The sequence below is a fragment of the Triticum dicoccoides genome, chromosome 3A (assembly GCF_002162155.2).
Source record: "Triticum dicoccoides isolate Atlit2015 ecotype Zavitan chromosome 3A, WEW_v2.0, whole genome shotgun sequence".
Lineage (NCBI taxonomy): Eukaryota > Viridiplantae > Streptophyta > Magnoliopsida > Poales > Poaceae > Triticum > Triticum dicoccoides.
In genome coordinates this window covers 550,371,728-550,389,007 of record NC_041384.1, presented here as the reverse complement: position 1 = coordinate 550,389,007, position 17,280 = coordinate 550,371,728, and the positions used below count along the sequence as shown (strand labels likewise).

General features: G+C 50.5%; 1 protein-coding gene across 1 annotated transcript; it reads right to left on the bottom strand.

Moving 5' to 3' along the window:
• Window positions 1-1,967: 1,967 nt before the first annotated feature.
• Window positions 1,968-3,188, bottom strand: LOC119272095. The gene is made up of 3 exons (XM_037553682.1): window positions 3,069-3,188; window positions 2,718-2,899; window positions 1,968-2,630 (listed from the first exon to the last, which is right to left on the bottom strand). Exons 2-3 carry the CDS (start codon window positions 2,886-2,888, stop codon window positions 2,262-2,264), a joined length of 540 nt encoding a protein of 179 aa, XP_037409579.1. The 5' UTR covers window positions 2,889-2,899; window positions 3,069-3,188; the 3' UTR covers window positions 1,968-2,261.
• Between the last annotated feature and the right edge of the window lie 14,092 nt (window positions 3,189-17,280).

Below are 17,280 nucleotides of genomic sequence, written 5' to 3'. Positions count from 1 at the left end.
GTAATAACGCCCGCTTCGTGCACGGCGCACCAGCCACACCACTCCAACCCGGTGACTCATATTCACATTTTGATCAGCTAGCTAGCTAGCACAATGATTGACTGAATTACATTGTTAATCTTTTTCGACGCTTGGATCAGTTGGATGAGTTACATTGTTGACGGTCATCGATTAGGTTTTTGAGGAGTTCATTCATCAACTTGTTTATCTTCACTGAGAACGGGAGCTGCTCCACCTACCATCAAAGCCCTACACAGTTTAACTTGACCCTTGTCAAAAGAAAGAAAAACATGAATGCGACATGCATTTGCCAAGGCATAAAGCATCCATACCCTCTGTGGCAATGCAGTGGGCCGCTGTTAATTTCTTTACACACATGTGAATGAATGGATATAGCAAACTAGCTAAGCGTTGGGACGCTTAATTTCTTTGCAGTGGACGGCCTTACCACGTACGTGCACATATGCACATTGTACATGGCAGTAAAATGCTACCTAGCCAGCTCTTTTTAATTGGCTGCACGTGCACGGCTTCATTGTTTGTGTGGTTCAATTGTTCATGGAATAACGAAAAAATTGTATTACTCACACATGACGTGGTCAAAATCTTTGTAAGCCATTTACTGGAAGCTTATGATGAAAATTCTGGCCTGATAAGGCCGTTAGAAAATGTAGTTCTCCTTGTCAGTAATACAAGTAATTGCCTGAAAAAAAGTTCCAACTAACATGATCTCTAGTAGAATACTGCATACGCGTAATAACCAGCCACACCCACTTTTTGAGCAGCAAGCTAGTACAATAATATTTCTATGGCTCAGATGAGACATCAACGGTCACTAGCCAGCCTAGATGCCACAGCATGCATGCAAAACTACCCTCCTCTCGTCTTAGCCCGGCAAACTAAACGGTGTGGAAAGTTCAGGGTAGTATCCTAACCGGTTTTGGAGTTGAGGTTGTAAATTATAATAAGAAATGAGTTCAAGGTTGACCTATGCACTTGTCCTTTGAGTGAACTATATATGCCTAACAAAGTTCGATTACACCTTTCGGATACCCATTAATTTGATATGTTCTAGAAGGTGTAAGTTGTGGAACAATTCCATCTTTACATGATTGCTAAGACTCAAATATTCGACTCCATGACTAGGCGGAAGAAACTTAATTTTTTGAAGGTTTAAGGAGGAATGTTGTGTTTCTTTTTCCTTTTCTATAAAACATTAAGGCCTTTTTTGGTTCATAGGATAGGATTATCATAGGAATAGGAATCTTGTAGGAAATGAGATGACATGTATCTTAAATCCTATGAGTAGAAATAGGAAACAAGATGTCATTTGGTTGACATCAAAGGAATTTTTTCATTGAGTCTAGGCTCTTTTTTATTTTCTTAGGAAATGTGGAGGATAGGAACCAATCCTATGGAGGAATAGGAATCCATTCCTATGAACCAAAGGGGTCTAAAGGAAAAAATCCTATAAAAATCCTATCCTTTAGAATTTTTATGAAATTCCTCTAAACCAAAAGAGGCCTAACCGGATGTGGCTACGCACAGTGAAACCGCTCACACAAGTCAAGTGTCCGAGTGTGGATTCCAAAGGCAAAATGGGCATCAAAAGAAGGGCCTCACTTGGCACGAGGGCATTCCAAGCCATAGCGTCCCGTACATCCAGCCGTGATTGCATGATCACATGGGTCACTCAATCTCAACCCAGAGGATACGCCTGAAAATTCTAGACTAACGGAGTAATATGGGTGTTTTACACATCTCTTCGTTAACAAATCTTCACCGGCCCTGATTTTCAGGGGGTGTGGGCCCCTCATCCCCTTTCCTTCCAATCAAATTATCCCAGCTCAGCATCCCCGTAAATCTCAGTAAAAATCAGCCCGTGTGTGTAGCATTGCTCGGATACGCCAGCAGATGCGGGAATTAATGAAAAAACAATTTTTAACACCAGAAACAACATGTGTGCATGGATATACACTGGAGCAACAATTTCACCAAAATATAGCATATAACTCATGTCTGACGATCACATAGAGAAAATTAAGGTGGAATACATAGGATAACTACTAGAATCGATCCAGTCTAATTATATAGCCAGCGAGCATTGCCCAAATGGAGTAATATAATTAACTAGTAGAGTCGATCTGGATATTAACACTGCACTAGATACGGCACTACTCCATCAACCGTCACAGCAGAATGAATGCATACTCTACGCTCTCATCAGTACCTGGTGGAATATCACTGATCCACGAACATGATCAGAAGAAATAGGTTACGTACTTCATGCCCCACCCATCACCTCCCAGGAGGGCCCGGAAGCTGAGGAGGTCGCCCACCACGATGAAGCAGAAGCCCGCGGTGAAGTAGATCCTGCCGAAGATGTATCCTGGGTCGGCGGCGAGGAAGATCCAGACGGCGCTGGCGTACATGCAATGGAAGAGGACGGTGACCGCAAGGGCGAGGTAGGCGAGGGCACGGCGGGCCCGGCGACGGCGGCATGGGAGCAGCAGCGCCAGCGCCGCCGCGGCTGCCAGGGTTGGGGCGCAGCACATCATCCCGATGCAGAGGGCGATTACCCTCGCGGCCTCCGCGTCTGTCAGCTCGATGCAGGGCAGAATGAAGGAGGACTGCAGAGGACACCATACCAGCTTGGCACATGATGGATCGGTCTCAATGTCAAGCATCGGAAGGGTAGTGCACGGGTAGGTGGTTACCTGGCTGCACGAGACATGGATGTACTCGGCTATGTAGCCGCTTGCTACGCCGCAGACCGTGGCGAAGGCGTTGAGGAGCGCCCATCCGCAGACCAGTGGGACGTCATCCCGGATCTTCTTTTTGGCCTCGCTCAGACTCAGAGGCAGCAAATGAGGCGTCTTGCCGTCCATGGAGATCCAACCTAGGTAGGAGTAGGATGAGATCACGAGATCAGCAACAACGTATGGTTAGTTTCTCTTCTCTAATTTCATGTCCCCATTCGACATAAAAGAAGAAGAAGAGGAGGAGGAGAAAGAAGAAGAGGAAAAGCACATGACATTAGCAAGATGCCGGAGATGGAGGGGACTCACCGTCACTCGCTCGTCGGATGCAAGGGAGATGTTCTTCCTAGCTTGTTAGCTTGGATGCAAGGGGCTCGGGCTACAACTACAGAGCGCAACGACGACGCTAGCTAGTGGTGGAGGGGGGAGTTTAAGTGGCCGAGGGCACCGCAGCAGCGACGTGGGGCCGCCCCAAAACCCACTACGTGTCGAGCAGCCGCAGCATGACCTGCACACACACACACACACGCGCGCGCGCGCGCGCGCGCACACACACAGAGACAGAGGGAGGAGAGTCCGGTTCCTCTCATGGCAATGGCAGTGACAAAGGAAACTACCGCGAAGTTTGCGTCCGCGAAGCACCCATACCCTCTTTGGCAATGAGGGTGGCACACTCGGTGTCTTTGCAGGTTGACAAAAACGTGAAAACTTATCACGCGCACATGCATACGGGGCAGTGAAAAGCTAGCTAGCCTGCTCTTTCTAATTAGCTGCACGGTCAGTTTAAGTTTCAAACTATAGCTAGTGTGATTTCTAGTAGCTAGCATACTGCATACACATGTAATAATTAATAACCCCAGCTTCCTGCACGGTGCACCTGCAGCCACACCGTACCACTCCAACGACTGGCGGTGGCTCATCCACATTTGGATGAGCTAGCTTACAATGATTTGACTGAATTGTTTGGTTCAGTTAACCTTTTGTGGTGCTTGGATGAGTTACATTGTTGACGGTTATCCATTAGATTTTTGATTTAAGGAGCCCACTCATCAACTTATTTACCTGTGTCAAGAATTGGAGGTGAAGCTCCACAACAAAGGTCTACACGCTTCAACTCCACCATTGTCAAAAGAAGGAAAAACACCATTGGTGATATGCATCTATCAAGGCATAAAGCATCCTATACCCTGTTGGAAATATGAGCAAATTACTATGAGATTTAATCCGAATAAACAAAAGATAAATCATGACTACAGTAGCAGAGATTAAACTAATCATGCGAACTAGCATAGCAGATGAACAGATCACATCTAGGGCACATACTAGAAATATGAATTCTAGCACGATCTCGAATAGGAAGGATGGAATCACATACGTTGCAGCGGGAGCAGCACCGCCGGTGTTGACGTTGTCGCCCATGTCGTCGAGGATGAGGTTGCCGAGGTCAGGGAAGAAGTCGTCGTTCGCAAAGTCGTCGCTGCCAGCAGTTGTGCGAGTGCGCTCCCCAAAAACCTGATCGCCCCTCTCCCGTACAGGATCATGAGAGGCGGGGTTCCGGAGGCCTGCTGTCCCTTCTCCCGGTGCATGCCGAAAGGAGGGATGGAGAAGACTTGTTTGGCGGCGCAATGATCTGGAACGGTGGTGAAAAACCATACGAAGCGGCGGCGGCTAGGGTAGACGTCTGACTGACTATATAGTGCGGGCCAGGTAGGTCGTGGGAGTAAACCCCATATCCAAGTCGTCACGATCCAAAAGAATCAGAAACGGTTCAGTAATTAACGCGTTCGTTAATTATTAATTTTTCCCGAGCAGCAAAACTATAGACAACGTGCATAGCTCTGTCCTCGGCTCGGCTCAATCCTGCAACCCGCGGCGCGGCGCGTCGTGACGAGGCGAGGCGTGGCGTGGCGAGGCGAGCGAGGAGGAGGAGCATGCGTATAGGTCTCCTCTTCTCATGCTCATACAAGTGGTAGAAGAGCTCATCTTATAAAGAGGTACAACTCTCTCTTAACTTATGAGGTGGGACTAAACTTTAGCCTCACTCACTCCACTCACATGTGTGCATGAATGGGCCAAGAGAATTTCAGAATTTTAGTTGGGCTTTGGGCCAAAAGCCCACTAGCAAATTCCAACAATCCCCCACAAAGTCTCATTGGCACATCTCACCATTTGGTTCCAAAACATTGTTAATATACCGGTGCTTAGTGGAGACTGTGAAGTTGAACTTTCACTTAGAGATTTATGCTACACTAGATCACAACTTGAATAGTGGACTATGCCTTGAACTACAAGTTTTCTGCGAGACTAGTTTCACACAAATTCTTGATCGATAGTGGGCTGCCGCAAGGCTTCCCCGCGGGTGGAGCGTATACGTCGTACTCCAGGGCCTTTTCATGAATTTATTAGAGAACACCCAATTTCACAGACTGCGACGTTAACAGTCAAATTCATATAGGTGTGTTCCTCAGAAGATATTCTGCAGGGCAACATCTCTGCTTACCCGAATAAGCCACTTGAAACACATTAAGATAAGTATCAACCTGCCATGCAGATCAGGAGAGTATTGCATCTTCACGGAGTGGGATAGTTAATATTGGGATACTCTCCTCCCAGCTGACCAACAGCTTGTCTCCCACTTCTACTTCACGGGATCTCCGATCACATGGAGTGGGTTACCACTATGGACAACTCGTGCGGTGGGTCTCAGACCCATCTCCATCGATGCATTATCTATCACATTTTGTGATAGACCCTTTGTGAAGGGATCTGCCAAATTTTCCGACATTTGGATATAATCCAACGTAATAACTCCGGAGTTCCTCAATTTTCTGACAGATTTTAGTCTCCTCTTCACATGCCTTGAGGACTTCATATTGTCCTTAGAACTGTTTATCTTAACGATCACAGTTTGATTATCACAGTTCATCAGGATAGGAGGTATTGGTTTTTCAACCATATGTAAGTCCATCAAGAGCTCATGAAGCTACTCTGCTTCAATAGTGGCAGTGTCTAATGTTGTGAGTTTTGCTTCCATAGTTGACCTTGTTAAGATGATCTGCTTGCAAGACTTCCAAGAAACAATGCTACCACAAAGAGTGAAAACATAACCACTTGTGGCCTTAATCTCATCAGCATCAGATATCCTGTTTGAGTCACTATAACCCTCCAGTACCCTTGGATACCCGGTGTAGTGAATCCCATAGCTCGCGGTGCCTTTCATATAGCGCATAACTCTCTCAAGCGCATGCCAATGACCATCTCCTGGTTTTGACACAAACCGACTCAGCTTGCTCACAGCAAACGAGATGTCAGGCCTCGCGGCACTCGCCAAATACATAAGCGAGCCAATAATCTGAGAATACCTCAGTTGATCTCTAGCAATCCGTCGATTCTTTCGAAGCAACACACTAGCATCATATGGAGTTGGAGAAGGCGTGCAGTCGCTATACCCAAAACGACTCAAGACCTTTTCCACATAGTGAGACTGAAGCAGTGTGATCCCACCATTCTCATCTCTTAACAGCTTGATGTTTAAGATAACATCAGCTGTTCCTAGATCCTTCATCTCAAAACAGCGAGATAAGAAATCCTTAACCTCCTTGATTAAATCAAGTTTGGTTCCAAAGATCAATATGTCATCGACATACAAACAAAGAATAACTCCTTCGCCCCACCATGGCGATAGTACACACACTTGTCACCATCGTTTACTACAAAGCCGGCAGCAGTTAATGTTCTTTCGAACTTCTCATGCCACTCCTTAGGAGCTTGTTTAAGGCCATATAAAGACTTTAATAACTTGCACACCTTTCCTTCCTGACCAGGTACTACAAAACCATCTGGCTGATCCATGTAAATTTCCTCCTTCAACTCTCCATTGAGGAAAGCCGTCTTAACGTCCATTTAATGAACGAGAAGACCATGTGAGGCAGCCAGTGATAGTAGCACCCAAATTGTGGTCAGTCTAGCCACGGGTGAGTAAGTATCAAAGAAGTCTTCACCTTTTTTCTGGGTATAACCCTTAGCCACAAGCCGTTCCTTGTACTTTTCAATCATACCATCAGGTCTAAGCTTCTTCTTGAACACCCACTTACATCCTATAGGTTTGCACCCATAAGGACGGTCAGTGATCTCCCAGGTTCCGTTAGCTAAGATGGAATCCATCTCGCTACGAACAGCTTCCTTCCAGTAGTCAGCATCAGGAGATGCATAGGCTTCTGAAATAGTCCTAGGTGTGTCATCCACAAGGTACACAATGAAATCATCACCAAAGGCTGTCTCTTGCTCCTCACAGGAGTTCCATTGTCACCCTCAATAGGATTCTCAACGTGTTCCATCGCAATGGTGGGTGCAGGAATTACATCGAATTCCTCACTAGATGGAGAAGGTATCTCCTGGTTTGATGAACTCGACATATCCTTCATAGGAAATATGTCCTCAAAGAAAGTCGCATCATTCGACTCCATAATCGTACCAACATGCATGTCGGATACCTCAAATTTTATTATCAAAAATCTATAGCCAATGCTATGAAAAGCATAGCCCAGAAGAACACAATCCACAGTTTTTGGTCCAAGCTTGCGCTTCTTGGGAATTGGTATATTGTCTTTTGCCGAACAACCCCAAGTACGTAGGTAAGAGAGTTTCAATATTTTCCTTTCCCATTCCTCAAATGGAGTCGTGGTCTTATGCTTTGTGGGAGCTCGGTTTAGGACATGACACACAGTCATTAGCGCCTCCCCCCACCATTCCTTGAAAAGACCCGATGTGTCTAACATAGTGTTAACCATATCAGTTAGAGTTTGGTTCTTTCTTTCGGCTACCCCATTTGACTGAGGTGAGTAGGGAGGCATCCTCTCATGGATTATACCATGTTCCGCACAAAAGAAATCAAATTCATTGGAAAAATACTCTCCACCATGATCGGACCTAAGCCGTTTAATTTTTTGATCAATGGTTCTCTGCCTCAGCTTTATAGTTTTTGAAGACAGTTAAAACCTCATCTTTTGATTTAAGAAGATACACATAACAATATCTAGTGGAGTCATCAATCAACGCCATGAAGTATCTCTTTCCACCTTTTGTCAACATGCCATTCATCTCACAAAGATCGGAATGTATAAGCTCTAGTGGCGCCAAGTCTCTTGCCTCTACAGTCTTTTGGGACTTGCGAGGTTGCTTAGCTTGCACACATACTTGGCACTTAGAGCCTTTGACAATAGATATTTTCGGAATTAAATTCATATTGGCTAGCCGCGTCATGCAACCAAAGTTAATGTGACAAAGTCATGAATGCCAAATATCAGACTCATTATTGTGGCAAACATTATTAATAACTTCAGTGCAAATATCTGACAAAGATAGGCGGAACAAGCCTCCGCTCTCATAGCATTTTCCAACAAATTGTCCATACTTAGAAATTACAACTTTATTGGATTCGAAAACCAACTTAAAACCATCTCGACATAAACGGGAACCGCTAACGAGATTTTTATTGATGGACGACAAATGTTGAACGTTCTTCAGACGCACGGTCTTCCCCGAAGTAAACTTTAGATCGACCGTACCAACACCTCGAACGATGGCATGTGACCCGTTCCCCATCAGTACGAGAGAAGTCCATGTGGCCATGATTCCTTCATATCAGTATCACCGATGACAACATTAGTGGACTTGCTGCTCTTCTCATGTTCGCGCTCCTCAAAGCGGTTAGGACACTTCAGAGCCCAGTGATTAGGATCACCGCAGACATGGCAAAGTCCCTTCCTCTTCTTATGAGAATTCTCTTGAAGTTGGTAGAATGTGATGGCTTGTTCTTTGTATCAAACTTGCCTTTGCCCTGAGTTTTGTTCTTGGTGTTTTTGAACTTGTTGGACTGGAAGTTCTTCTTCTGTACCATGTGGGCACTAGAAGCTCCCTCAGCAACTCGACCACGTGTGTCCTTTGCTCTCGCCTTCTCTTCAACATCAAGAGTACCAATGAGATCCGTAACGGAAAACTCTTGTCTCTTGTGTTTCAGGGAAGTAGAAAAATTGTTCCACGAAGGTGGAAGCTTGGCAATGATGCCTCTGGCAACAAATTTGTCCGGCAACACACACTTGAAGTACTCAAGTTCTTTTGCGAGCGACTGCATCTCATTAGCCTGCTGTACAACAGAGCACTGATGTCTACTACACAACCTTCTTCTTGTAGACGTTGTTGGGCCTCCAAGTGCAGAGGTTTGTAGGACAGTAGAAAATTTCCCTCAAGTGGATGACCTAAGGTTTATCAATCCGTAGGAGGCGTAGGATGAAGATGGTCTCTCTCAAGCAACCCTGCAACCAAATAACAAAGAGTCTCTTGTGTCCCCAACACACCCAATACAATGGTAAATTGTATAGGTGCACTAGTTCGGCGAAGAGATGGTGATACAAGTGGTATATGGATGGTAGATAAAGGTTTTTGTAATCTGAAAATATAAAAACAGCAAGGTAACTAATGATAAAAGTGAGCACAAACGTTATTGCAATGCTAGGAAACAAGGCCTAGGGTTCATACTTTCACTAGTGCAAGTCCTCTCAACAATAATAACATAATTGGATCACATAACTATCCCTCAACATGCAACAAAGAGTCACTCCAAAGTCACTAATAGCGGAGAACAAACGAAGAGATTATGGTAGGGTACGAAACCACCTCAAAGTTATTCTTTCCAATCAATCTATTGGGCTATTCCTATAAGTGTCACAAACAGCCCTAGAGTTCGTACTAGAATAACACCTTAAGACACAAATCAACCAAAACCCTAATGTCACCTAGATACTCCAATGTCACCTCAAGTATCCGTGGGTATGATTATACGATATGCATCACACAATCTCAGATTCATCTATTCAACCAGCACATAGAACCTCAAAGAGTGCCCCAAAGTTTCTACCGGAGAATCACGACGAAAACATGTGCCAACCCCTATGCATAGGTTCATGGGCGGAACCCGCAAGTTGATCACCAAAACATACATCAAGTGAATCACGTGGTATCCCATTGTTACCATAGATACGCACGACAAGACATACATCAAGTGTTCTCAAATCTTTAAAGACTCAATACGATAAGATAACTTCAAAGGGGAAACTCAATCCATTACAAGAGAATAGAGGGGGCGAAAACATCATAAGATCCAACTATAATAGCAAAGCTCACGATACATCAAGATCGTGCCAAATCAAGAACACGACAGAGAGAGAGAGAGAGAGATCAAACACATAGCTACTGGTACATACCCTCAGCCCCGAGGGAGAACTACTCCCTCCTCGTCATGGAGAGCGCCGGGATGATGAAGATAGCCACCGGAGAGGGATTCCCCCTCCGGCAGGGGGCCGGAACGGGTCTAGATTGGTTTTCGGTGGCTACGGAGGCTTCTGGCGGCGGAACTCCCGATCTATTGCGCTCCCCGATCGTTTTAGGGTATATGGAGATATATAGGAGGAAGAAGTGCGTTAGGGGAGCCACGAGGGGCCCACGAGGGTGGAGGGTGAGCCCAAGGGGGGTGGGCGCGCCCCCCTGCCTCATGGCTTCCTTGTTGCTTCCCTTACGTGGACTCCAAGTCTACCGGGTTGCTTTCCTTCCAAAAATAAGTTCCGTGAAGTTTCAGGTCAATTGGACTCCGTTTGATTTTCCTTTTCTGCGATACTCTAAAACAAGGAAAAAACAAAAACTGGCACTGGGCTCTAGGTTAATAGGTTAGTCCCGAAAATCATATAAAATAGCATATAAATGCATATAAAACATCCAAGGTTGATAATATAATAGCATGGAACAATCAAAAATTATAGATACATTGGAGATGTATCAAGCACTCATCAGTCATCTTGTAGTCATAAAATTGCTCCATGACGTACAACTCGCTGCCGGCGTCCGAGGTGTTGGGGAACACAGTAATTTCAAAATTTTCCTATGCACACGCAAGATTATGGTGATGCATAGCAACGAGAGGGGAGAGTGTCATCCACGTACCCTCGTAGACCGTAAGCGGAAGCGTTATGAGAACGCAGTTGATGTAGTCGTACGTCTTCACGATCAGACCGATCTAAGTACCGAACGCACGGCACCTCCGAGTTCAGCACACGTTCAGCTCGATGACGCCCCACGAACTCCGATCCAGCAGAGCTTCACGGGAGAGTTCGTTCAGCACGATGGCGTGATGACGGTGATGATGTTGCTACGGACGCAGGGGTTCGCCTAAGCACCGCTACGATATGATCGACGTGGATTATGGTGGAGGGGGGCACCGCACACGGCTTGGAACAATCAACTTGTGTGTCCTAGGGTGCCCCCTGCCCCCGTATATAAAAGAGCAAGGGGAGGGGGCTGGCGGCCTCATAGGATGTGCCCCAAGGGTGGAATCCTACTCCTACTAGGAGTAGGTTCCCCCTTTCCTAGTCCAACTAGGAGGGGAAGGAAAGAGGAGTCGGGGAGAAGGGAAGTGGGGCCCAGCCCCCAAAGCCCTAAACCAATTCGGTTTGGGCCTAGGGGGGCGCACCCCACACTTCCTTGCTGCCCTCTCTTTCCACTAAGGCCCATGAAGGCCTATTGACCCCTCCGGCGAATTCCCGTAACTCTCCGGTACTCCGAAAAATACTCGAATCACTCGGAACCTTTCCGATGTCCGAATATAGCCTTACAATATATCGATCTTTATGTCTCGACCATTTCGAGACTCCTCGTCATGTCCCCGATCTCATCTGGGACTCCGAACAACCTTCGGTACATCAAATCACATAAACTCATAATATCGATCGTCACCGAACGTTAAGCGTGCGGACCCTATGTGTTCGAGAACTATGTAGACATGAATGAGACACATCTCCGGTCAATAACCAATAGTGGAACCTGGATGCCCATATTGGCTCCTACATATTCTACGAAGATCTTTATCGGTCAAACCGCATAACAACATATGTTGTTCCCTTTGTCAACGGTATGTTACTTGCCCGAAATTTGATCGTCGGTATCTCAATACCTAGTTCAATCTCGTTACCGGCAAGTCTCTTTACTCGTTCTGTAATACATCATCCCGCAACTAACTCATTAGTTGCATTGCTTGCAAGGCTTATAGTGATGTGTATTACCAAGAGGGCCCAGAGATACCTCTCCGACAATCGGAGTGACAAATCCTAATCTTGATCTATGCCAACTCAACAAGTACCATCGGAGACACCTGTAGAACACCTTTATAATCACTGTCGGAGTAAATGACCACGGGTAGCCTAGCCGGTTCCCTCTGGCCCTTCTGAAAAAATTACGAGCCGATCCGGCCCTCAAGAATCCAAGACGTGGGGCCGCCTTTCCCTTGCCGGCTGTCTCCCAGGCCGACTATCGGAAGGCGGCCCGGCTTTAGCCCTCATGAAGAAAGCCGCGGGAGGGCCGGCTCCAAGAAGCCGGCCGCAAGAAGCCGACTCCCACAAAGCGGTCAAGATCGTACCCTCGAAGTCTGCATCCACATAACGGCGATATGACGGGGCGTGGCTACAGTAAAGCCTGCCACCCCCGAATCCCGGAGCATGCCTGTCACAGTGCGCCGTACGGGGTGGCCATGACCCGTCCGGCGCGGCACTGTTGCCATGTTGACCCTGATGCCACCCACGACGGGCTGTCAGCGCGGCCCACGGGCGGTGGGCCCCTTCAGGCAGAGAGACACCCGAAGGCGGCCAGGCCTCCCCCAGTCGGCCCAAGACGGGGCCGGCTCCCCACAGCCGGCTTGCTTCCTCCCTCGAAGGAGACGCCCCATTAAGGGGACAAGACGAGGCGTGGCTACAGCGATCGCCCGCCGGGCGGCGGCACTGTAGCCACGCTTACCTCGGCGAAGCCCTCGTCACCAGTTTTGAGGCAACAGTGACCAACCACCGACAAGGCCCTTGATAGTGGGGCCTGCCTGTCGACCAAGGAGCCGGCAGCCGGCGGGACCCACTAGCAGACGGGCCCCAGCAGCCGGCGCAGAAGCCGGCGAGCGTAGACACAGACGGCTAGGGCGCACACCCAACCAGATTACCATTGTACCCCCGGGGGGTGGGCCTATATAAACCCCCAGGGGCACCCATGCAAAGGGTTGATCTGAGCTAGTTTTAGACGCCACATAGAGAGGAGAGGAGAGCTAGCCGTGCCCTTCTTCTTCTTCTCGCCAAACAGCTCAAGGAGCATCTTGTAGCCACTCGTTCATCTAGTGATCATGCGGAGACCCCGCAGAGCAGCAGTAGGGGTGTTATCTCCTCGGAGAGCCCTGAAGCTGGGTAAGATTCGCCGGAGTGCATGTCTTCGCCTCATCCCGCTTCCAGGCACCGGCGACGTCTTACTGGCTCCCACAATGATAAGCCACCCGTTGGCATATGTCGCACCTAACACCCGACATTTGGCGCCCACCGTGGGGCCAGGTGCACTGTAGTCCGGAGACCTGTTCTGGACGGGAACCCTCTTCCTCCCCAGCGAGCGTAGCCAGCCCGGCACGCCCGATGGCGCTTGCCACGACATGCTGCAAGGCGTCGCCAACGTCTGCGCAGCGAGCGGCCTCGCCGATCTCCTTGAAGAGACCCTCATCTCCGACGAGCCCGCCTCTGACGCAGGCACCGACCACCTCGTCAACCTCATCGGCCAGCTCCACGTCTCCGGCGAGCTTGCTGTGGACTCCACCGATCCGATGCCTGTCGACTCCGACACGGCCTCGCTCGACGCTTTCCCCACCAACGTCACGATCTACAACGACCTGCTTCCCCGGGCCGATGGCTGCGACGGCGCCACCACCGAGGTGATGGTCATCGGCCACGGAGGCGCTTCTGGCGAGAACACCCTCGACGCCCCGCATGCAGCGGTCCACGACTTGTCCATCCCCCTCCCGACCGATGCCGATGCCGAAGCACTGGAGGCTCGCCGCCTCGCCCTCCTCGTGGAGGGTCGGAAGTTGGCTTCCATGAGACGCCTCACCGAGGCCCACCAGCGCGAAGCTGACTGCGCCACCTTTGGCACGCCGCCCCCAGGCGGGCCAAGCCGAGCCGGCGTTGTCAGACAGCGCGGCGCTGCCCTCGTCGACACGCTAGGAGTCGACCGCCCAGTCTACGCCACTCCACTCAAGAACCTGCGCGCCGCCCAGGCGGCCGTAGACGAGCTAGATGGACTGGGGGCCGAAGAACTCCCCCACATGACCAGACGCATCCAGCAACTAATCGATGCAGCCGCACAGTGGCACGAAGCCGACGCCCGCGCGGAAAGCCCTCCCCCGCGCCGAGAGCACGGCACGACGTCCCGGACGCCGACTGCGGGTAAAACCCGCGCGCGACACGAGAAGGAGCCGGCTGCCAGCCGAAGCCGAACCCGGACCTCCATCGAGCGAGACGCAGAAGGCCGTCCCCGGGCCTTGGAGCGGCGGGGCAACCCGCCTTCGCCTCCGCCTCTTGGGGAGAGATATCCCACCCCACCGCCTATCGCGCATCCGACTCTCAGCGGCCGACTAGGTCTCCGTGAAGGAGTCGACGAGAACGACGCCCGCCATCGGATCGACCGCCTAGCGCGATCCCTGGCGCTAGAAGAAGAAGATGATGTCGGCCCGCCTTGCTTCGGCCCCCGCATCCACGACGAGCCTTTCCCCAAAGGGTTCTCGCTCCCAAGAGACACACCCAAGTACAACGGCTCCGTGAAGCCGGAAGATTGGTTGATCGACTACTCCATAGTGGTTCGCATAGCAAACGGCAACAGGCGCGTTGCCGTGAAATACGTGCCCCTCATGCTGCAAGGCACAGCGCGGACCCGGCTCAATAGCCTCAGGCCCTACAACATCAACAGCTGGCTAGACTTCACAGAGGCCTTCGTCCGCAACTTCACCAGCACCTACAAGCGGCCCCCCAAGCCCAGACAACTCTCCTTGTGCGTACAAGGCCCCGCCGAATCCACTCGCGACTACCTCACGCGTTGGGCCGAGCTCCGCAACTCTTGCGAAGGGGTGCACGAGGTGCAAGCCATAGATTACTTCACCGCCGGATGCCGAGAAGGCACCCTCCTTAAGCACAAGCTCCTCTGCGATGAGCCGACTACCCTCGATGAGCTTCTGGTCATAGCGGACAAGTACGCCACCGCCGACCCCTCAATGAAGACTGAACTCCGGGTAGAAACGTCCGAGAAGGTAATCAACCCGGCGCCCAAGACGCCGGCTGGGGACTCCAGCCGACGCCCGTACCAGAACGACCACAAGCGCAAGGGCCCCGTGCCGCTCTCCACCAGTCGACAGGTGGCCACAGTCGAGGACAAGCAGCCCGAAGGGCGGCCCGCACCCAAGAAGCAGAAGGGCGGCAGGCCGGCTTGGCAGCCGGCCTTCTCCTACGAGCAAACTCTCGACGCCCCGTGCAAGTTCCACAGCGGCGCGAAGCCGTCCAACCACACAACCCGGAAGTGCCACTGGCTCACCCGAATCTCCAAAGGCGAAGAGCTCGCGCCGCCTCCGTCTGCTGGTCCGCCGCCTCCAGCTCCGCAGCTGCCGACCGCTCGGCCAGCAGTCGGAGCTGTGCACGATGAGTTCCTTGACGAGCATGCTGCCTATGTCGTCTTTACAAGCCAGCCCGAAGGCCGGCGTAGCAGACGCCGAGAGCACCAGGAAGTCAACGTGGTCGCTACCAACCCCGCCGAGCACATGCACTGGTCAAAAAAGCCTATCAGCTGGAGCCGGGCCGACCACCCAGAGGTGATGCCATCTCCCGGCTCTTATGCGTTGGTTTTGGATGCCACCCTTGCAACGGACAGACGCGCCGCCCGTTTCTCCAGCGTGCTGATAGACGGCGGGAGCAGCATCAACATCCTGTACCGTGACACCCTGGAGAAGCTGAACGTCAAGACGAAGCAACTCATGCCTACTCGGACTGTGTTGCATGGCATTGTACCTGGCCTGTCCTGCGCCCCCATTGGCAAGATCAAGATTGATGTTCTCTTTGGGGACAAGGATCATTTCCGCCGAGAAGCGATCTGGTTTGAAGTGGTGGACCTGGAGAGCCCCTACCATGCATTGCTTGGCCGTCCTGCCTTGGCCAGGTTCATGGCTATTCCCAACTATGCTTACCTCAAGATGAAGATGCCGAGCGCCAAGGGCATCATCACCATAGCCGGCAATTACAAGAAATCTTCCGAGTGCGCTGCAGCCAGCAGCCGGCTGGCCGAGTCCCTTGTGATTGCCGAAGAAAAGAAGATGTTGGACCGAGTCGTGGCCATGGTCGGAAAACACCCGACCCTGCCCCCCGATCCCAAGGAGTGTGATGCCCAAGGATCTTTCCAGTCGGCCAAGGAGACGAAGAAGATACCTCTTGACCCCGGGCACCCAGAAAGGTTTGCCGTCATTGGGGCAAACCTAAATAGCAAATAGGAAGGCGAGCTCGCCGACTTCCTCCGTGAGAATCGGGATATCTTTGCATGGTCCCCTAAGGACATGCCAGGTGTTCCGAAGGAATTCGCCGAGCACAAGCTACACGTCTGAGAAGGCGCAAAACCAGTCAAACAACCCCTTCGCCGACTGTCGGAGGAGAAAAGAAGGATTGTGCGAGAGGAGATAGCCTGGCTTCTGGCAGCCGGCTTCATTATGGAGGTTTTCTTTCCAGAGTGGCTCGCCAACCCGGTCCTCGTGCTAAAGAAGAACAATAAGTGGCGCATGTGCATAGACTACACGAGCCTCAACAAGTCCTGCCCCAAAGATCCCTTTGCCCTGCCAAGGATTGATCAAGTGATAGACTCCACGGCCGGATGTGAGCTGTTGAGTTTCTTGGATGCTTACTCAGGATACCACCAGATAAAGCTAGATCCGGCTGACCGCCTGAAGACCGCCTTCATCACGCCATTCGGAGCTTTCTGCTACCTGACTATGACATTCGGCTTAAGAAATGCCGGTGCCACTTTTCAGTGTTGCATGCAGAAGTGCCTCCTCAAGCAGCTCGGCAGAAATGCCCACGTCTATGTAGACGACATTGTGGTGAAGATGGAGAAGCGCGACACCTTGCTGGAGGACCTCAAGGAAACATTTGAGAACCTGCGTCGGTTCCAGATCAAGCTCAACCCCGAGAAATGCGTGTTCGGAGTGCCAGCCGGCCAGCTCCTAGGCTTCCTGGTCTCCGAATGCGGCATCGAATGCAACCCAGTAAAGATCAAGGCCATTGAGAGAATGGCGATTCCCACCAAACTTCGAGACGTCCAGAAGTTCACTGGGTGCTTGGCCTCCCTCAACCGCTTCATCAGCCGGCTCGGAGAGAAAGCTCTCCCCCTCTACCGCCTCATGAAGAAGACCACTCACTTCGAGTGGAACGACCAAGACGACCAAGCTTTTCACGAGCTGAAGAAGATGCTGGCCACGCCGCCTGTCCTGGCGGCGCCGACTGAGAAAGAGCCCATGCTCCTCTACATTGCTGCAACCAGCCGGGTGGTCAGCACCGTCATCATAGTCCAGCGCCCAGAAGAGGGCCGAGCCCAGCCGGTCCAGAGGCTGGTGTACTATTTGAGCGAGGTGCTGTCTACCTTGAAG